The following is a 21,371-nucleotide window of genomic DNA, read 5'->3' as shown; positions in this document are numbered from 1 at the left end:
TGTGATGGATGAGATTATGTTCGCATGACACAAAGCAACTTTCAAGTCTTCGTCGAGTAGTGGTGAGAATTGATAGTACCTATGGCTAGGAGAGCTGGATAGAAATCATGATCCACCTGAGTTACATGCATTCATATTCGGTCGTAATCATCGTGATGTTCATGCAAATCCATAATCCAAATGCAAAAGTTCTTCTTTCCACGTCCCAAAGACAGACAACTCATCGAATCTCTGCCAAAACAGTGACATGAGTCCCAGGGAACAAGCCCGTACGGCCAGCATAACTGCCCCAGTACCACTCATCATTGACATCGTCAACCTCCTTGATCTCCGCACCACGAGGAAAGACCAATTCATCTTCATCCTCATCTCCAGGGAAGTACGACCACTTGGCTCGCACGACGAGACCAACGCCCCCATCGGGTGGGAAACGACGGAAGGGCCCGCCGTGCTGGGAAGTCGGCGTACCACTGCTATGGCCAAGATCCGAAGATGATGCACTGGGGTTGTTACCGGTGGGCGAAGAGATGGAGCCGCGAAGACGAGAAGCCTTCTTGCGACGCTCTGATCCTTCCTTCCAGCTCCAGTAACCGTTTCCTCGATCGGGTGATGCGGGACTACTGAGGACTGGTGAGGAAGTAGGGGATTGTCCAATGTGCTCGTCTTGAAGGGCATTGCCACCGACCAGATCGCGAACAATGGCTCGTCTTTGACCGTCATCTCGGTCCTCGAAGCCGACGATAATCATTCGGTGAGAAGCAAGACAACGTCGCCAACCATTATGGCCATTCTCCTTGCTGATCTTCGAGGTTGCTACAAGCTTGAGGTAGCAATTGGTGCAGACATCGTAGTCACCGTCGTTGCATTTAAGGCAGTGGAATCGCGTCACCGAAGCAGGGATTGGGTAGGTACATATGTCGCAGTTTGTGGAGAAGGCGAGTGTTTTGAAGCTTTCCGAGTTAGACCTAGAAAGGGCATTTGCATCGGCTGGTGTACTCGTCGCTGATATCTTCGGGCCTCCAGTAATACGCCTAATAGGCAACAAGGGATGGGTACAACATCTTCCTTGATTCACACAGCGATTGCAGAATCCCCAGTCACCCTCGTTGCACTGGCTGCATTTCCAGAAGCATTCATTAGCCGGGGACTGGCAAATATCGCAAAAAAGCCCCGAGATCAAACGTCGCGCTGGGTTGTCATTGGTGATCTTTCTTTCGCCACTGGCGATCACCTGCGCGTTGTCAGAGGGCCGGTCATACTTGAAAGAGCGCAGTATATGGCCTGTTTGGCGCATTTTGGCCGGACGATGATTTGGAGACGCGAGGATTTGTTCGTATATTGCTTGAGCAGCCGGCGCGAAACCATTCGTGCGAGAAGAGTCTCCGTGGGGGTAGTCTCCATCTGTCCGATAACACCGCAGACAGAGGTGATAGTCGGGATCTTTGCATTTGGAACACTTTTTGTGCACATCATATTGAATATTCGTCATGCCACAGCGATCACAAGAGATAGAGGGCTCCCTATATTGGGCGGTAGAAGGCGCGATTGTACTCCACCTTGAAGAACTTGGTCGCCTGGCAGACCGTGGTGGAACAACAGGCGAAGATAATACTGGTGCCGACTGATCTGTCGGTGTTGAATTTTGGGGAGGATTGGGTTGCGGTGACGAATCCGAGGTTGGTGAGCTCATTACGGGTTGATTAGCAATGACTCTGGAAGAACCCCGTTCTCTTCCAGCGCCCATCCATGCTTCTGATATGCCCTGGTCCGACTCCGTTGCACGGCGTGGTCGGTTTGAAGACGATTCAGCTCTTGTCCGCGCATTCTGAGAGCCGCGCGTACGTTCGGCTGTCATATCGCTCGAAGATCGGGCCGCTGGTCGCAGTGTGTCCTCCGAGTTTGATGCTTGGTTTACTCGAGCAGGCGAAGTACGCCGGCGGCCATCAGCCTGTTCCGAATTCCTTCGTTGATGATTTGGCGTCGGACGTGGCGTAGGTGGATCAAACAAGTGCGGCCGGGTTGCCGGGGGTCGCCTATCCGTGGTATCGCGAGTGGACTGGGGCGGAGTTGTCTCGCTTGATCTTTGAGCTGACTGTGAACGTGAATGAGTGCGACTGGAATCGTTAGGAGATTGTCTCCGTCTGTGCCCTTGAGCGCGCGGTTGTTGCATATGCCTCCGACGATAGGCATCTGCGATTCGCTCACTAAGTTCTTCCTCCTGTGTAGCGCTAAGATTGTCGAAGTCAATGTCATCCAGCAACCCCTCTTCGAGGATCTGTCGCAGAATCTCTTCTTGCATAGTCTCTGCCTCGGAGGAGAGACTGAGTAGAGAGCGTAAGCTTGACTGGTGCTCAACGCGCCTCGCACGGTCTGCATCGTCGCGAGTCCGCGTCGAGCTCTGTTGTCGCTCTGAATCTTCATCTCGCCGTCGGCGAGATCGGCCATCCTCTGTGGATCGCTCAGGATTGCTGCTCCTATCGCGTGTCCTCTCCGAGTTTGCTGCTCGTCGGGCCTCACGCCGCGCCTGTGCCCGGCTCTCGCGGAGACTCAGCTCCTGCACTTCCCGCAGCACCCTCCTATCATCCTCATCTTCTTCGCTTTCGTCGTCCTCTTGAGGAGGGGGCAAGGGTGGGAAGACCGACTCTCCAGGACTGTATCGCTCTGCGATTTCTTCCTTCTCGGTGGCAGACCGGGCGCGGTCCGGGTGCGCCGAGAGCACCATCTCTAGCAAGGTTGTCACGGTGGCATTTGTCTTAGTACGGAGCACTTCAGCGCGACAGGATGGACAGGTAAATCGAGAAGTGTCCGACGACGAGCGACGCCGCGAGCCTTGAGCTGTAAACCATTCCTTCAAGCAGGAACCACAAAACGTGTGCAGACAGTCAAGGAGTGTGAGGGGCTGGTAGAGCAGCTCCGTGCAGATCTATACATCACAAGCGACGTTAGTAAGACTGCAATGTAAGGGGTGCAGGTCACAGGAATGGAAAGGTTCTGGAAGATGATCATCGTCAGATTGCGCACATACCGAGCATCCCAGCTCCTTCTCGAGGTCAGCCAACCCAGGGGGCGGCTGCGCTTGAGACATGAGGAGAATGAGAGCCGTAGATGAAGACAACCGAGTGTCAGGAGGGGGGAGGAAGCCCAACACTGGATCCCAGGTCCAAGGAACGTGGCGGTGGAAGCGGAGAAGCTGAACCGAGGAAACCAAAAAGGCGGAGGTGAAGGTGGTCGGTGGCTCGGGAGAACCTGACTCCACTGGAGCTTATCGTAGTCCCGCTTTCATCGCATCTCAACTTCATGATCTATATACTTCCTCTACAGAATACGCGAACCATTTATTTTCCTCTAGGATGCGATAAGATATACTAGAGCTCGGCCTGCTGTGATGCACTTTCAGGCAGTGGTTGACTCGAGGCTCGCCATCCGTCGAAGGTTGGGTTGCTGTTTCCTGGTCCCACCAGGCGTCGCAGTCTAACCGATCTCTGAAACAAAACACGGGCTTGTCCCCCCACAATGGGTTACAGACGCACAAAAAGAATGCCGAGGAACCTGTTCGAGTATCCCAAAGGTCTGAGATGACCAAAGCCCCGAGTCTAAGCGTCAAGGCTCGCTGAGATGGTAATCAAGCTTGCCAATAGGGTAATCAACTCAAGAACAAACGATATATACTTCTCATTGTTAAATGTAAAGTGATGCATTATCTATTAGCTTCAATAACCGGCTCTAGCTCTACCTCGCTCCAACCAGCCTTGCGTAATATCTTGGAAAGAATCTCCGTCTTCCCAGCCACATATTGCCCAATATGTTCAAACTCCATATCCTCCATCTTGCTCTTCACCCGTGCGTACTCTTCACGCAATTCCTGATCCTCCAACAACACCCTCCTCACATCGAGATGATTCCTCAGTGCTAAACATCCCTCGATCACAACGTAGGTATTGCGCCGTAGCTCGTCTGGTGCTCCAATGCCGTGAGCGGCATCAAGTCTTCCGTATCCTGGCTGTCGAAATGCGACGCGACCAGGAATATTCATTTCACCACAGTCAGTATATCCTGCGTCTGCAAGCGCTCTCCTTACGGCCTGGAGCGAGGAGGCAGGGATGATAATGTCGATGTCAAGGACAGGTTTGGCTTTCATGGAGGGAATAGAGGTGCTTCCGACATGTTCAATCGATATGATGGGCACATCTTTGAGAATGGATAAGAGTTGCTCTCTTACTTCGCTGAATTTGAGTGGCCACTGAGGATTGTAAGGTTCCAGAATGACCTTCATCTTGGCCGGTCAAGGACAGCAATGATTATTCCTGTGAGCGCAGCCCAACGCAAGTGATCAAAATGCACCCTTAATGCTCTTTGTCCAGCCCAGCAGGTCAAGGTACCCTGGAGGAAGCAAGCTGTTTGATATTGACAGTCACTCGACCATAATCAGATTGATCTGCTCTGTGCTCGAACGGAGTCAGTCGGAATGAATCTTAGCTCCGCAAAGATATAGAGATAGAGCGGATACCTGAGCCCGCACAGCTGCTAGTGATTAAAGTCTAGAGCATGGGACGTCCACGTTCTGTTCAGTCCGAGATGGGCATCAAACGCTGCGGTTAGTAGTGAGCAGGGGACAGTGAGTAATGAGCAATTGAACACGAGGAGATGGTGACATTAAAACGGCGAGCCTGATTAATCAGCCCTCTCGTCGACCTCCACCCAGAACTGTTGCCTAACTCTAGGAAGCCAACAGCGCTCGATGTTTTCAATGATATAGATGACAAACCCTTGAAGAAATTTCAGAGGTCAATAGAGATAGATTTTCAAATTCCATCGCAAGAAAGTTCATTTGTAATCAAATTTGTAACTTCACACTTGGCAATTTCATTCTTTGATTATACTCATCTCCTCGTCTTGGATTAAGCTGTCCACCCACCACTTCTTTGTGACACTGAATATATTGGAGACTCGCTCCTGGCATTCCAACACATACCAAAGTCTTGATGGCACATTCTGTATCAGATCTCAGCACCTGCTAACAGCTTTCATGACTGGTATGATTTTCAAACAAGGCCCTAATAACCCCAGGAGACACAATGGTATCACAGCAAGATGCTCCGGGTTGTTCAATTACCCAGGTGGGTAGGCAGAGACCTGCAAAACGACCTTAGAACAGAAGGTAGGGTGGCCGCCAGGAATCGAAAGCGGTTTGATGAGACCATCAAACTTGATATTCATCCGTCGTCTATCGAGGCAAGGTATCTATGATGGCAAAATTCTGGCAGATATTAGTTCATTGACTTTGCTAAAATAGTTCTTGGGCCTTCTCAAGATAACTCATGATGTTAAGGCTGTCCTTCCTGGCAGTAGCTTTAGTCCTGTATAAGGGTCACCGTATTTCCTGCATTCATCAGTCTTCATTGTTGAGTTTGACTATGGCCCTCTGAGCAAAATATTCGAGGAGGAGAAATATTTCCCGCGGCAAACATGAAAAAAGTGAATTGGTCGCTCAAGCCTCCCGGAGAAGAGGCTATGCAACGAGTTGCATAACGGAAAATATCGAAAGAGCAGAATTGAGGTTTCAAACATTGACAGCAACAGCAATACCTTCAGTCAAGCAAACATCATCGACGATTGCAGAATCGACTACTACACATCAGGGGTGGCGGAAATGCTGCAAGACCAGTCCCCAGAATTCTACGTTGCACCGAGCCGATCTCCCCCCATTGGAAACAAACCAGGTACATCCCAGTGACTTTCCAACTACATAGCCCCTGATCGGTAGTAAAACATCAGAGTCGCCACAGAAGGGGGGCGCGAGATCTAACCGCAGAGCTCTCCTCAGGAAATCTCCATGGCTACGCAAAGATTTTTTAGACGTTCGTCTACGGCGTCGTGGCGGCGCTGCTGCGCCAACTCATTCAATAAAGCAAGGATCTGAGCGATACGGTGAGAACAGAGAGGGGTAGAGAAGTAGACCATGAATTTGAAGAATTGAGTTTCTACTTTGCTGCTTTACGGGGGAAAGATAGCATTAGCGAGGGTGATTGTGGCTCTGAACGGGGGCCGATGCTCACAGGCCGGAACGCCGGATCTCATGTTTGCGTTGTAGAATGTGCTAGGAAGTATCAGGTGATAACCCCAGGAGCTCTATCTGTGTTACCGAAAGTTCCGGGGGCGCTGTTTAGAGCCATGCAAAGGGTCATCTATCACGGATTTCTCGGCGCAAGATTGCAGGCTAGAGATGGTAGTCAGCCGTATGGACAGTGGTTAGGCAGGAACGTCTGTGGACTATTATTGCAGTGTGGTATAGATGTAAGAAAATGGACCGTCTATTCTGCTGCACCCAGGTTTCCGGGGATTAACTGAACGCCTGTGTCGGTTGTGGCTGATAGTAGTACGACGCAAAGCACAAGGAGAAGTCGAAGATTGGAGGCCGGGGAAGAGCAGAAGGGCGGGCCGGAGATGAGCTAGTTGAGAAAGACAGAAAAATGAGACCAATGCTCGTTATCCAGCTCTTCTCACTCGACAATGCTGCTTATAACCCAAGCCACGTAAGGGCAATGCGTGAGCGTTGAGGACAGTGCTGACATGAGCAGTGTAAGCGCGGGGTATTTCACCCCCAGAACCTCGGAAAACAGCTGATTTAGCACGAGAAAAAACTCCAGGGTGGAGTGTGAATTGCTGAAGTGGCAGGTAGCAGGGGCCTTCTGCACCCCGCAATCCCAAAGGCTGGAGGGCGCATGTATTACGACCGGCCTCCGCGGGGGGTGAAACTGATATATACAGTGGGATGTCGATAGTAGTGCCCAGAGCGTTCGCAATTAGGCAGTTCCACATAGCTAAGTACAGAGTCAAAAGGCACACTGAACCGATAGAATGCTCGGCAATCCTGATGTGGAGTTTCCCTATGTCGATGTTGTGGATATTTCTCTAACATTACTCTATATGGAGCATACAGAGTATGGGGCAATGCCCCAACCTCCAGAGTTCTCCAGCAGTAATCTCCCAAAGTCTCCACTTGAAGATGTTCATTCATCGTCCTCGCGTATCTGTGCGGGTAGCAGATCAGAGCCTTAACTGGCTCATAGATAGCTAGGGTGCGACAAGTAGCTCCGTAGCTATGACCTTCCCCCTCACTAAGGTATATCCATGTACTAGTATCCATGCATACTCACACGCGCAGACGGGAGATTGACACCGAGTCACAGCAGCTAATGTATGTAGTCTGGTCTATTTTAGCAAAACAGAGAAAGAAAAAAAAAGTCAAACGCACAAGGATGGGAATCCCTCCACCCAACCAGCTGGGTCTAATTGACGTATGCAGCACTAGCACTGGGCGTAATTGACCTCGCAAATCAGTTTCTAGTTTCATCTATCGACGACCGCCTTAGCGCCCCCAACAAAAGGAACAAGAAGTTACCATAGCCTGGTCCTCCGTGCCTCAATTCTAGTGCGGCGTGGCACCATCGCCACACGGCCGCACGGCTAGGGCATGATTCGTTGTAAGCTGGTTATCAGAAGTACACGGACGAGGGCCTGCGTCCAGCATCGTTTTTGACTGGACCTTCGCAGAACGATGGCGCGGCGGCGGCAAGCGCCTCTCCCGCCACGGTCGTTTCGAAGCGTGGTATGATAACGAAGACAATATGTATGAGTATGAATCTTGATGGTGCAGGATGGCTCGGAGACTGGCATCACGCAATGTTTGCCACCTGACAGCTTGCAGGTCGTATCTGGAGATCCATTGGGGGTGGAAATGTTACCCCGGGGAGTTGAGGCGATCATTTATTTCCTCCGATGAGGATGATCACCAATGCTTCCTGTACGATGCCATTTTTTTCTTTTTACGAGGTTCCCATTTACTGGGTAGAAAGCTCCGTGCTCTCTGAAGAATTCAACATCTAGCGCCGCGCGAGCTACGATCGCTTTAGTCTGAGCGGGAGCTACTTTGGTTCCGCCTCTAGGGTCTGAGGGTAGATACTTCTAAATTATACGAAGGAGTGGAAACCTTAGTAGAGCATCTCAAACACATTGACTATACCAGGTCCTAGCGCCATCAGAACGTCCACGGTCGCGAAAAATCGCCATCGTTGACGCCCGACATTGGCAGAAGTACTGTATGGTGGGGTTGGATGGCTCCTATGTGTACATATAGTGTGGTGGCACACACTTTAACTATACATGACCCCCACTCATCTCGGGGTACACCTGCAAAAGTGGAAGACAGTCCTCCGTACTCTCCAGCTAAGAAAAGATTTTATGAAGCCCCTGAGATGAAATAAAAACAAAACATCCCAGGATTATGCCCCAGCCAAAGCCCAGATGATGCCATGCATTGACCCCCCCCCCCCACACATGCAGCGCAAATTGTCAGTTCGCCGCACTAACGCGCTGCCTTATGTACGGGTTGCAGGACCAGCAAGCTACAGCAGTAAACACAACAAGGTGATTCGCAGCGGTGAATTCATCCGCCCCACAACTCGGCCCCCGCCAACCGTCGAGTACTGTAGTCGCCAAAGGGGCCCGGGATTGCGGTGCACTGACTCGGTGACTACCGCGCGATAAGGTCTAGGCTATGGTCGACGTTTGTGTTTGAACTTTGGCGGGGCCATGCGGGGCTATTGGGGGGGCGCTGGTGGGTGGTCTTGCATGCCATGCATAAGCGTGGTGGGAATCAAAGTATGTGTTTCTCATACCCTCGCTAGTGTTCCTATTTTATCGCTGTATAACTATAGTGGACCCAAGGTACTCGCCGTACTCTGTAATCCATCCTCCGTACGCGGAGTGCACTAGCGAATGTTGTACATGTACGGGGTATGGGGTACTTGCTATTGAATTCGGTGCTACAACTCTCGGGCACGGACTGGCGTCGTGGTCCCTGATCGCCTGAGCGCGAAACGTTGGTATGGCGGAGGGGAGCTTACCTGGGCTGAGGCACGAAGTACACCGCACAGAAATCTTCCTGGATCTAGGCATCAGGAAACTATACCCTTGCATCTATCATCAACCTTCACCCTGGAGACTGGAGACAACGTGTCAGCATCCCTTAGCAAGGTCATGTGCCCCCGCACAGTGCAAATACAGTGTCAAAGGCGTGCTTTAGTACTGCATGGTGAGTCAGACAAGCGCCTGGTTACGAGGTATGAGGACCCTAGAGATATCGGGCTTGTCCTAGCCAATGAATCATGACCACAGCCATGATCTTCAGAAATCTTCCGAAGAAGTCTTTCCTTCAAGAAAAGCGAAGAAATCTGCTTTCAAGAATCTCACCTGGACGACGACCACTCACAGTGAGTGAGCAAAAGGCAGATACGTGTCCTCGACCAAGTTCAATGGACTGCTCGTCACACCGACATTTTGTTGCGAGTCTGGAACCTGGGGGAGATAAGGCTGAATGAACGCCGAAACAGGATGAATCCTCCTGATTCGCGGTCGATCTTGTTATCACAAGAGTCCCAGGTGACCCCGCAATATGAACAGGGAGCCGCAAGCAGTCCGCTCAACCCCAGATCGCATCAGATCGTTCTGGGGCGGGGGTCCCATCCGAGCGCGACGCAAATGATGCACATTGCGCGAGCGATGACCTCGACGTGGTGGTCCTGCGCGGGGAACCTGGTCTCCCCCGGCGGCCTCAGACAAGGAAAGGTAAAGCCCATCTTGTCGTCATCGACTAACGACTTCCTCAGCACTTTGATCGAGTGTTAGCCAGCCGTGGCGGCGGGCTAGAAGGTCTGCGTCTGGGGTACACGAAAGATGAGAGCAGGATGTGCAAGGGTGTGGGAAAGGTGAAATATCACGATTGGTCTTTGCAGGCGCCTCAGGCTGAAAGGTGGTAGTAAAGGTTGGTCTGCCTCGCGAAGTAGTGCTCGGCAGGCCTGAAGCCGAAGGGAGCTCTCAGTTCAAGGTTCAGCCACAATAACGCCCGCGCAGGTGGGGGGAGGGGGCCCGTATTGAAGGCCATAGCAGGCCAAGACCTTAGTCCCGGTGAATCAAAGAGGAATAAAAAATGGTTTGCGCGATGGCGACAATGCTTTTCGATGGCGGTGTAGAAAAGCTCATTCATCTAGAGAGAGAAAAAAAAAAAGAAAGGTTCAAGTTCCAATAATGAAACAATAAGCAACTGAAACCTTGTTGGAAGTCTTTTTGTGAAGAGTAGAAGAAGAGTAAGCGCACTGGGCCCAGATATGTCAGAAACTAAGATCTAGGGCTGAACTCTCCAAGTTCAAGCTGCCAATCCAGTCTTCCCAAAGGCCTGCCCCGGTAGAGTATCCCGGTCGCAACGCTCAGGCGTTTCGCCCACCTTGGGAGGTTTCACGGGGTCTCGTTCAGGACACTGTTCATGATTCGATGGCGCGATGGACCGACTTGCCTGAGCCAACGTACCGAGCATTCTGGTTCGTCAAGGTCCATTCACGACGAATTCACGTTTGTCGATGTCGCGATTTCGGTGGCCCAGTCGAGAGGCAAAGTCTAGAAACCCCAGAGAAGATTGCAACATCACCTCAGGTTCCTTTTTGCGGAGGACAAGTGCACGGAGGAACCGCGCAGATTTCGTGATTGAGTGGTTGATCGAGGAGGGGGCGACCGGCCAACGAGCGTTATCGCCTTGGCTGGTGGCTACGGTGGCTACAGACATGGTCGGAAACCTTCTGCCGCCTTGCAGGTCACTGCAGCACATCAGGACAGCCCCAGCCCTTATCAGCAGGAAGCTGCATTGAATTGTGTACGGAGGACAAGTTCCCGATATCAAAGTGCATCATTTGGGGGCGAGTCGAGATACTTTCCCAGACTGAAGCTCCGCGGGCGCATGGACCAACACTAAGCGGGACACTTGCCCCCCCGGAGGGGGAAGGGGGAAGGGGAAAGCGGAGTGGTGGGGAGAGGAAGGTGTTGGCTGGAGTCTGTAGTCTTCGACGTGAAAATCTGAAGACAGTGATCAACATCGCGAACAGGCTTTAGATTATGCAACGGGAGAGAGGGGCCAATTGCAGGATTGAGGGTCGAGCTGGCCATCAGATGAAGGTCAAGTGGTTAGTCAGGTCCGAGTACGAGGGACCAGGGGTCAAAGTTAGCTAGCACTGAACTAGAATCTGGTCTCGACCTTCACGATGGAGACGCTGGCTGAGCTCAGTTTCAGGGCCGGCTTATGCCAAACCCAGGACTAGCGCACCAAAAGCCTGGGCATCCCAAGCTCGATCAAAAGTGATAAAGTTACGGCTAGGCCGATAGGTGTACTGCCACAGGCACCGTCGAGTACCTAATCGTATTGCTTTTTGTGTTGATAGTAACTGTAGAGGGTGGCGAGAAAACTGGAAAACTCTGCGCCGCTAGATTGAAATTGAATTTAGAGTGTGCCATCGAGGCGCAACAACAAAGGGGGACGATTGGAGGTTGGCTGGTGGCCCAGGCGCATGGGCCATTTTGATATGCGACGAACGAGTAGGAAAAATTCTTTGCTGAGTGCTCGGTGAGACATGCGCCTCTGCGTAGTCTCAACGTTTTTTTGGGGCGCTTTTTGGGAGGTATTGTGAAACGCGGAATCAAGATGTCCGAGAATCAATATAGTAGGGCTATAGAACAATGAATATATGCATATAACGTCCATGTACTTGTACCTAAATGACTTGCCACAGACAAGATAGGCCACAGACCATACTTCTTAAATCCCCGGTTGTGGCACTCGGCCCTGGACGCAACGGGCCCCTGTTGCGATATGGGCGCCTGTCTCCTCCAACAAATTTCCAGATAGCGACATCAACTATAGTAACTAGTACGTATCGTCTACTACTGCGTATATCAAATTACTTGCTGGTGGGTCCCCCATGATCGTTCAGTGCAAAGTACTCGTGTACGGAGTAAATACTACCTACTCCATAGCTATACTCCCGTTGTAATACCGTAAACAAGATCGGCAAGGGCTGGTCCCATGGAGACAGGATTTTCCAACAATGGCGTGCCCTGAAACAGATATCATCATCAGGAACAAGATCAGATATTTCTCCCACTGCGGCTGATAGCGTCGTTGATCGTGAGAAAATAGTTCTCCGAACCTCCCGCGAACCTCCTCGGAGCAAAGTGGTGCAACTCTCTTCTCTTTCATTGTTGTACCAGGACAAATAGTTGCTGGGCTGCACTGCACGAGCGACTGGGGGGGCCCAGACCGCCGCCAAGAAAAATCAAACCAAGGAAACTGGCGACTCACGGGCCTGACAGATGCATCTTGACGTCATCCATTACTGGGGTCTGCGCGTGGTATTACCACCACCATCCCCCCACCCCCCGGCTGAGGACGGAGTATAAACCTGCGACAGCCGGACTCGACGACTCTTGGTGATGGCGACTGTCTGAGTCAATTGACCAGAGATTGGGTTCTGATAAGACTCTTGGACCTGTTTGGCAGATACCAGATTTGCGACCCGTGTTCCCCTTGCAATATAAGAGCTTAAATCATCGCTGTTCGCGGCAGCAAGGGAAAAAAAACGTCGACCCCAAACCAGAATGAAAGAAAAAAATCACCTCCCGAGCGAGGTTCGGTCGGCCGGCCGTTCGGCCCCAACCCACCCAACTCCGGGTTCTGCGGCACCAACCTGTGGAGACTGGAAACTGGAGACAACTGGAGACTCAGACTACGGAGTGCAGCTGCTTGTCGATCCACCTCCAGACGAGAGAGCGTTGGACTAGATATCTAACTGCATGCTGCATGTCACGGAGCATCAATATGCTGGGGATTGATGCTGGGGCCTATAGAGGGGGGATTTGATACTCGGGCCCCTCTCTCTCTCCCTCAGTTCATTTACAGGTTGTTCACTTTTCTACTATCCAAGCGCTTTGTGTATCCTGGGAGGGGGGAAACACCTCCATGGGGCAACTAGTTGACCATTGCGAAGGTTTGTCTGCTGTTCTATTCTCTTCTAATCTCCTACCGTCATGTCCCACTGCAGCTTACCTCCATCCAGGTCAGACTAAACACCTCCTTGCATCTCCTGGGGATACGCTCAAAACTATAATTTCAAGATAACTTGACTAATAGATAGTAAAGCCTCTAGTAATTGGCGGAACGTAGAGGGTTGGTTTGCGAACAGTAGCAAATGCGAAGCTGGCCCTTGGATACAAAGGGTTCGTGGTCGTGCTGTTCCATGGTCGGACCAGCAACGAGGACAAAACGACAAGCTGCCTCCCCCCCCCGCGCCAACCAGGATCGCCTCAAGAACGAGTCGAAAGGCTAGACTGAAGGATATGCACCATTGGATCCCGCATTTTGCATACGTTAAGTCCCATAATCAGTGGTCAATGCTTATGCTAAATTAAATGGGCTAGACCATTGATCACTGAAATGAGGGGGAAAAGTCAAAGGAGGAGAAGAGGAAGGTTTATGCTTCAGCACTTGCGCAGTTTATACTCCATTCATGCATGGAGAATCTCACATATCCATACAATAGTTAAGGTGCTGTCTGGTGGGGAAAGAAGAGGAGTCGCACTTCGGCGAGGGTTTCGGTTTCGGTGTTTCCTTTCTGGTCGCCAAGTTCGGGACGACCCAATGAAGAGTGGTGAACCCGCGGACTCGGACCTCGCCGCTAACAGAGTCTTGATAAGAGCGTAGTAAAAGACTGTCGATGTCCGTACTCTGCGAAGTACCACGGTCGCGGCCTTCTGCTCACCGACGGTCTTTGAATTCTCAATCAGATTCGATGGTCCGCTCCAATTGTTTCACGCTGCACGCTGATGTAGATCTATCATCCCGGTCGCGAATTCCCATGACTAGGGTTGAAAGGGAGGGGGAATGGATTGGGAAGAAAGTGGATGAAGTGATACAATTGCAAGACGTCAGTCGTTGAAAAAAACAGGGAACACAAGGTGAGATGGAAGTGGACTGGGGTGATTAGCGCCCCAGGCGGGCGGAGCAGTATGGAGTCCTGCGTCCATGCTGGATCCATACTGGAGAGGGATGTCGTCGTAGCTGGAATGTTCGCGTCCTGTTATAATACTACTTGCATTGGAAGAACGTATGATCAAGTTGGAAACTCGTAAGGATTCCGCGGTCGGCCGAGGGCAATGGATGTGTATCCAGGGTTATTCAGAGTTCTGTCAAGAGGTGAGATGATTGTAGTCCCAGAGATCGCGATTCAACGCCAATGGAGATCCCCCAACGCCCTCGTGCACAGGGGCCACATGTTGCGGAAAATTCGGAACCCTTTTGTTTCTTTTTTTTTTCGCCCCAGTCGGTCGTGGTACCTGTGGGTGGACACGGGTGTACATACCGGAGGGATGTACTCCAGGGAAGTATACGGGCGAACGTCAGAGCGTAGTAGTACATCCAAAGTATCGAGAGCACGGATAACGGATGGAGTCCAGAGTAAGTACTGCCCAGATCAAGGGCTGCTTCCAATATGCAAGTCACCTCCACCGCAGTAGCCGTAATAACGGTATAGAAAAGCGATTCGATTATGATTCAGAGATATCAATTTCTCTCGAGGTATTATATGATTGTACCATTTGTACGCAGTATTACTCAGTATCCAAGCGCCACTAGTCAAAATGACTTTTCTGTGTCCAGACCACGACCCACTCGGCGTGTCCCTAACGCAGCAAGCGATGCCATGGCCTCTTAAAGCCACCATTTTATACGGCGACGCACTGACGGTAGTATCCGGAGTCAAAGGGCCTGGTCTGGTCGCTTTTTGCCCAATGGGCGCTTGCGATGCCCGTCTTTATTTATCTTGTTCCACTTTTTTTTTTCTCTGCTCCTACTTTGGAGGAGATGATGATATTATTTTTTTTTTTTTCTATTTTATTTTTTCTTTGGCCCTCGATTACCTTAATTAAGTCATCAATATTAAATATGATAGTTCCCGGTTCCCATCATTCTGGATTTCCCTGCCATTAGGGACAGCTATCCGAATTCCTATAACTCCCTGCTCCGATCGCATTTACCCAGCTCTTCTTTCAATTTTCACCGTTTTTCCTGTCCTTCTTATCTTCCCCATCCTCCATCCTTTTCCGGGCACCTTTTTTGCCTCACCAGTCAAGGAACCTTGGAACCTCTAGACTGGTTTCCTCTCTTATCATTGCCCATACAGCAACTGATTTGAACAGTCCAAGCGGGAAATGGCTTGTTAAAGAAGCGTCCATTTGCCTCCCATAGCACGACTTCCCGGGTACTTTCGAGGTACAGTGAGGTGATCCTCGATCGAAATCATCCCATCATCTACTTACCCTGTGGTTGTCCAGCTCTTTGACTTTTGTACATTTGGGTGAAATCAATATTTTCATTGATCTTCCATCTTGTCACTGCTGGGAGTTTGCATTTGCATATTCTATTATTCATCTTCGATTTTTGAATTTTACCCGACTAGCGATCGGCCCACCCTGATAGCATCGCCATATCCGCCCATATCGCCCTTTTATCGCCACACTCCCCACCCATCGGTAGGCTTGATAAGCTCTCTTCTCTCCTCCGCTCCCATCTTCCAATTTCCAATCTCTCTCCAATCCTCAAGCTCTCCACTCTTGTTCCTTCTATCCATTGCCCTCCCCCGAAGACCCCCTCTCCCCAATTGTCCTCCGAACCGGCTCTCTCTTCACTGCCTCCGGTGTTACTCGTGCTGTGATACCCTTTCATTGCTACCTCTCTCCCCACTGGTCCGCACTTTCCTCTCGCCATTCTTCGGGTGCCACACCATCTGCATCTATCCTACGACGGCCGAAGAAGTTTCACCTCGACGACCTTGCCTCCCCGAGTCACCGTGATTCTGGCTAATGCATGGTGATGCCGTCTTCGCCTGCCTGTCGGTTTCTCAACCCTGCCTCTGCACTCCCCATCATTCTCGCCACAGTACCTCTGATTAAAGGGAACCCAGAACTGACTCAGCTCCTCCCATCAGATCCATCTTTGCACCTGCACTGAACCTTTGAGAGCATCTCGCCTGCCTGTTCTTTGCTCACATATCCACTTCCCCTTCTTGTGTTGAGACACACAAGTCGGCCGGATGCCATACACTGCGCCAGCAAAGTCGTTGCTCGCCACACAGCACATTGAATACACCAATCTTCCATCCGACGCCTGCCCTGAACGACCGGGCGCGGCTGGGTCTGCATCACATCGACTGCAGAATTCTCGATCCTACTCTTCCACCTCATACGTCCGTCGGCACAGGAGGAGCCCGTCGATCTCGAAATCGAACGTGCATTCCTCCTCTGACCCGTCATCCCGCCTTTCCCCCACCATCGATCCGCATGCCAGTCTCCGCCAGTCTCCGCCGCCTCTGAACAATGCAGCCATTCCCCCGGGGGCGGTAATCTCGCCCCCAGAATCCGTGACGAACTCGAGTGATGAGGAATCATCTGAACCGAAAGACGAGATCAAACTTGAGGAACTCGAGGCTGCAGTGCGGTCCATTGAGCAGCGGAGGGAGAATTCACCTGAAAGAGAGACGATGCGCCCGGCCGACGAGTCAGGAACTGAGGCTCAATCCTCTTCATCGCCCACTCCCCAGGCTAAGCCCAAGCCCAACTATTTGCGGCTATCCAAGGAGTCTCGCAAGATCTCCCACTCACGCTCGTCTACTGAAACAGCAGTGAATCTCAGGAGAGAACAGGCATTGACCAGCTCGCCGGACGACAGCGATGCCGAGGCTACCCCCAAGCCGCCAATGGTGAGAAAGAAGTCAGGTGAACTGGTTCGTCCAGCTCTTCGTCCCGCCACAGCTCGTCGGCGACCATCTAGCATGCCAGGTACCCCGGTTTATGCCAAGGCTGTGCATTTCGACTCGCAATTGGAGCATATTCGGCATTTCTTGCAGCTCGACCGGCCCTTGGCTGTGAGCGCCGAAACGTCCCCGGTGGACAGCCACGATGGTGATACCGAGTTTCCATTTGGTCATGATGCGGACAAATCTGCCCCATCTTGGGAGTGGGAGTTGCGGCTCTCGAACTTCCCTAAAGATGCGCCCCACCGCGCTACTCATGCAGTCCGCCTAGAACGGTTGTTCCTCTCAGCTGACAAGAAGAGTCTGATTGGCTCTGTGTCTGTGGCTAACCTCGCGTTCCACAAGCATGTGGTTGCCCGTTTCACGTTCGATCATTGGAGAACTGTGTCCGAAGTCGTCGCCGTGTACAGCCACGATGTTCGTCGCAAGCACGCCCATGATGGACACGATCGGTTCACCTTCGACATCAAGCTCGACGATCAGGCCAACTTGGAAAGCAAGAAAATGTTTGTGTGCATTCGGTACAACGTCGATGGTCAGGAGCACTGGGACAACAACAACGGCATGAACTACCAGGTCGAGTTCGTCAAAGCCTCCAAGCCTGCCACGAACAAACCATCAGGTGGCAACCGCCCAGCTCTTCCTCGTAGTCGAACTTTCACTGGCTCTCACTCTGGTAGCCGCCCGCTGTCTATGCCTCCCTCGTTTGAGGATTTCGCCGACGTTGGCAGGAAGGCACCGTTCAGTAATCCTTTCACCGCGAACGCAGGACCTCCGCTCAGTCGAAGCACCTCGAATGACATTGACACGATCGGCCCTCCCAAGCGCCGCGAGAAGCCACATCCACAGGCATTCGGCAACCGGTATGATTTCGGGGCATCGCTGACTGCGGCTATGCGGACCAAGACTCCCGTTGATCGGACCACTCTGACCGCACGCGCTCGGTCTACCCAGACCCCGGAGGCACCCAAGGCCAAGCCGGTGGAGAAAGATTTGGACATCCGGCCAGGTCGGATTTCTCCAGTGAGAAATGATGCTCGACCAGAGGATCTGAAGCCTTCCTCACTGGTATCTAGCAAGCCTTGCCACGAGTCTTCGTCGTACAAAGAGCTGGTGGATAAATACTGTTTCGTAAGTTATCCGCCAGGCTCTTTTGGAGGACAGCCCACTAACCTACCCTTACAGTACGGTTCATCCAACAATACTCCCAATGAGAAGCCGCCAAACTTTGCGAACTTCACCCTCAGCCTGAAAGGAGAGGAGCCAGCGAAACTCTTCAACGCGGCTGCTCCCTCGCCTCCTCTTTCTCCCCGCTCCCTGCCTCGAGAACTGGTTGCGACCGAGGCATCTCGTGTGGAATCTCGTCCAGCCTCGGGGAGCCCGCGAGCCTCTCCTCGTGCATCGCCTTCAATGGCCTTTCGCTATCCCTACCACCAGACGACACTGCAGAATGGATTCATGAAGGACTCTCAGTCGTCGCCAGTCATTCGAGGGTGAGTGACATCAAAAGCTTGGCGACCGCTCCGGAGTCCTGCTATTATCCTGGTCACCGACCGATCCCTTTTCCCCCGAGCGTGCAATGTTGACGGATTTTGTGTTTGAAGGGGATATGATGTTTCTTTCCTGGAGATGCCCGATTCCTTTTACTTTCCGTCCTTGACCGATTATGCATATGCGCCCTGTGTGGGTGCTCAGTGATTTTTTATCCCCTGCATAGTTGATCTCTCTCTCTCCTCCACTTTCGATGACCGGACTGTGGCTGCTCCTGACCGCAGCGGATGACAGAGAACTGGTTCTTGCGATGTGTAATAAACCGCGGAGCTAGTTTTCTGATCGTTGGTTGTGTCGGAGTGTTCACGAGTCGCGTCGGGAGAAATTATCGACGCGGGACTTTGGTCCGATGTGGTCATTCTCACGCGTCCTCCCACCCTCTTCTCTACCACCTTGGAGTTGCCATTACCACTACACGCAGTTTGTCTCGATTATGCATGATGACGATACGATACTTTCTACCTTTTCCCCTCTCGTTTACTACGACACAATCACCTACAACCCTAACCACCTCGAGAGGCCATTTCGATTCTTTATCCTGCCACTCGGCGGACTCCTCATTTTTCCATCAAAAAAGTTTATTATTAGTTCGCTGGGCCCGCCTCCGCTCTCATATGCATTTTATCGTTGGCCTGATTGTTTCTTGACTTTTCAAAGTTTTGCATGGTGTTCCGGGGTTCTTTTTTGTTCTCTTTTTTTCTCTTCGCCTGTTGATGTTTTCTTTACTCCCTTTTTTGGCCAAGTTGTTTTATGGGCACATCAGGACTGGATGCAAGTTGTGATGGATTAGCATGAGAGATATGATTTTCACGGTGGAGACTGGTGCTGCGACGTAGCATAGTCTTGACAATGAAAGACACGAATGAACGCGACTTCGAGTCATGACATAATTTCTCCCAGTGTACTGGAAAGACTCCATTGTAGAAACAGACATGGTCTAAATTTGTGTTTGTACAGTAGGGAGATGAGTGGCAGAACCAAGCTGACTCAGTATTTTGGGATGGATTTGTGTGGGAGGTGAGGGATAAGACGAAAAGCACTTTATTATGAGACTAAAGACACTTCGCCAATCTTTTAATGTGGAATACTTACTCTTTTTTTTTTTATCAGGTGGGTTGTACCCATATTCCATTTCCTGAGGGTGGCACCCTAGATAAGAGGTCCCTCCCTTATCGCCCCGTGACTAAGAACCTAGATTCGACACTGCAAAAGGCCCACGGCTGCAACTAACGGGAACCGCCCCACCCATCTATCTTATCACCACGTGACACACCCACTTTAATAGCACCCGCTCGGAAAATGCGGGCAGCCCCCAGGCCAACAAGACATGCTCAAATCCTGCCTTTCATAACGCCCATTTTCCTCCCTCGCCGCACTGCCAATTACCGCCGTATTGCAGAATGTAAAACGATGGGCTTACCTAACCAACCCCCCAACCCGCTTTCCCCCCAAAATCACGCGTAGTCAGCTCATTGCACGTATTTAAGCCCTTGGTTCCCCCGCCCGTCGCTGACTGGTTTTCTTTCCCTCTTCTCGTTTTTTTTTCTCTCTTTCTACAACTCTCGACGCGTCCCGACCGCTCTAGATCTTAGAGGCTGTCATCCACCAAGCCAATTCTCATCAATATCTTATCTATTTCATCAAACCTTCTATCGAACTCATCATGTCTGGACGTAAGTATTTACCTTTTTTATTTATTTTGATGCGTTGGTGCCTGTGAGGTGTCCTGGTCGCTGCGATGAGGTTGAAAGGTGGTGATGCCCCTGGCTGCACGTGATTGGGTGGCGTTGTGTGCCCCAGGCACCAAGGCAGCCATGCGTCCTCGCTTTACCCAAACAGGACAAGGCTGGCCTCCTTCCTCTACCTCTACACAACACCTCGCCGTGTCTATACAGTCTCCACCTCGTCGCCTTCGACCTTCGTACACATACTTGCAAACTTATCCGAAAAGACTCTAAACTAACATCTTCACAGGCGGCAAGGGCGGTAAGGGTCTCGGCAAGGGCGGCGCCAAGCGTCACCGCAAGATTCTGCGCGACAACATCCAGGGTATCACCAAGCCCGCTATCCGCCGTCTCGCTCGCCGTGGTGGTGTGAAGCGTATCTCCGCCATGATCTATGAGGAGACCCGCGGTGTTCTCAAGTCCTTCCTTGAGTCTGTCATCCGTGACGCTGTCACTTACACCGAGCACGCTAAGCGTAAGACCGTTACCTCGCTGGACGTTGTCTACGCTCTCAAGCGCCAGGGCCGCACTCTGTACGGTTTCGGTGGTTAAGTGCGTTCCCCTCAGGATGTTCTGGGCCTGGCGTTGGCGGGAATTGCGCTGGCGGCTTTTTGCATGCCGTCTTATTTTCCCCGTTGCCGGTCCTTGGTTTCTTTTAACGCGCCACGGTGTGATGGTTTTTTCCCTTGCGGTTTTTTTTTTGCCTACAATAGGCTTATGATGGCTCAACTGGGACTATCTTACCCAGTTTTCCGATGGGGTTTGGATGCTACGGGATTGGGATTTTCTTTTACTTGCGAATATGGGAATGGGTTTTACGGATTTTATTCTTAGTTAGTTGGCTTGGCTTTTTGCCTTGACCCTGCAAGGTCTCAATGGAACAATTGCCACTAGTCTGTACCAGTTTTGTTCTTATCATGTAGATTTCCCGAGTTCGTAGAAGCGAGTGTAGTGCTCTTTCCCTATTCGATGTCCTCCTGCCTTTTGAAAGGACCTGGTTGTGGGAGAGCAGGGACCCAAGGATAGTCTGTACATATGGTTTTCTCCCTTTATGTCGTTGTTAGATCTGGTGTCAAAGCGAATCCGTCACAAGATACTCGATGTGTCTATGCGATGCCCATACATCCCAGCCTGTGGCGTCAAAAGAGTCCTGCCCTCCTGAAAGCTATAGTGCAGGACTCCACGCTTGTCGTATTCGGATGCACTTCCAAAGAAGGAGGGTCACCTCTATGTCACTTCTCCCTAGCATTGATCCGACTGGCTTGATTTCGCAATATTGAGTGGGATATTCCCCAATCAGAGTCCAGACGGAGTAGGCATTGCTCGCGAGTCATCTCATGTTGATCGAGACGTAGTAAAATGAATCAAAGTGAGGCGTTGTCACTTCGTTCGTGGGATACAAGAGGCA

General features: G+C 51.4%; 5 protein-coding genes across 5 annotated transcripts; 2 read left to right on the top strand and 3 right to left on the bottom strand.

Moving 5' to 3' along the window:
* Positions 1–220: 220 nt before the first annotated feature.
* N7458_001912 (SH3 domain protein) lies at positions 221–3,085 on the bottom strand (the record flags this gene model as incomplete). The annotated part of the gene is made up of 2 exons (XM_056905295.1): positions 221–2,923; positions 3,026–3,085. 2 exons carry the CDS (start codon positions 3,083–3,085, stop codon positions 221–223), a joined length of 2,763 nt encoding a protein of 920 aa, XP_056769402.1.
* Positions 3,086–3,697: 612 nt separating this feature from the next.
* N7458_001911 (GrpB family protein) lies at positions 3,698–4,273 on the bottom strand (the record flags this gene model as incomplete). Its single annotated transcript, XM_056905294.1, has 1 exon — positions 3,698–4,273. One exon carries the CDS (start codon positions 4,271–4,273, stop codon positions 3,698–3,700), a length of 576 nt encoding a protein of 191 aa, XP_056769401.1.
* A 6,108-nt stretch (positions 4,274–10,381) lies between these two features.
* On the bottom strand, positions 10,382–10,618 carry N7458_001910 (uncharacterized protein; the record flags this gene model as incomplete). The annotated part of the gene is made up of 1 exon (XM_056905293.1): positions 10,382–10,618. One exon carries the CDS (start codon positions 10,616–10,618, stop codon positions 10,382–10,384), a length of 237 nt encoding a protein of 78 aa, XP_056769400.1.
* A 5,350-nt stretch (positions 10,619–15,968) lies between these two features.
* Positions 15,969–18,386, top strand: N7458_001909 (protein phosphatase regulator GAC1; the record flags this gene model as incomplete). Its single annotated transcript, XM_056905292.1, has 3 exons — positions 15,969–17,819; positions 17,874–18,181; positions 18,293–18,386. 3 exons carry the CDS (start codon positions 15,969–15,971, stop codon positions 18,384–18,386), a joined length of 2,253 nt encoding a protein of 750 aa, XP_056769399.1.
* Positions 18,387–19,897: 1,511 nt separating this feature from the next.
* N7458_001908 (histone H4) lies at positions 19,898–20,707 on the top strand. Its single transcript, XM_056905291.1, has 2 exons — positions 19,898–19,912; positions 20,214–20,707. Exons 1-2 carry the CDS (start codon positions 19,903–19,905, stop codon positions 20,513–20,515), a joined length of 312 nt encoding a protein of 103 aa, XP_056769398.1. The 5' UTR covers positions 19,898–19,902; the 3' UTR covers positions 20,516–20,707.
* Positions 20,708–21,371: the final 664 nt, after the last annotated feature.

This window comes from Penicillium daleae (genome assembly GCF_028827525.1).
Source record: "Penicillium daleae strain IBT 16125 chromosome Unknown utg000002l_segment0_segment0, whole genome shotgun sequence".
Classification (NCBI taxonomy): Eukaryota; Fungi; Ascomycota; class Eurotiomycetes; order Eurotiales; family Aspergillaceae; genus Penicillium; species Penicillium daleae.
This window is presented reverse-complemented; position numbering and strand designations above follow the sequence as displayed.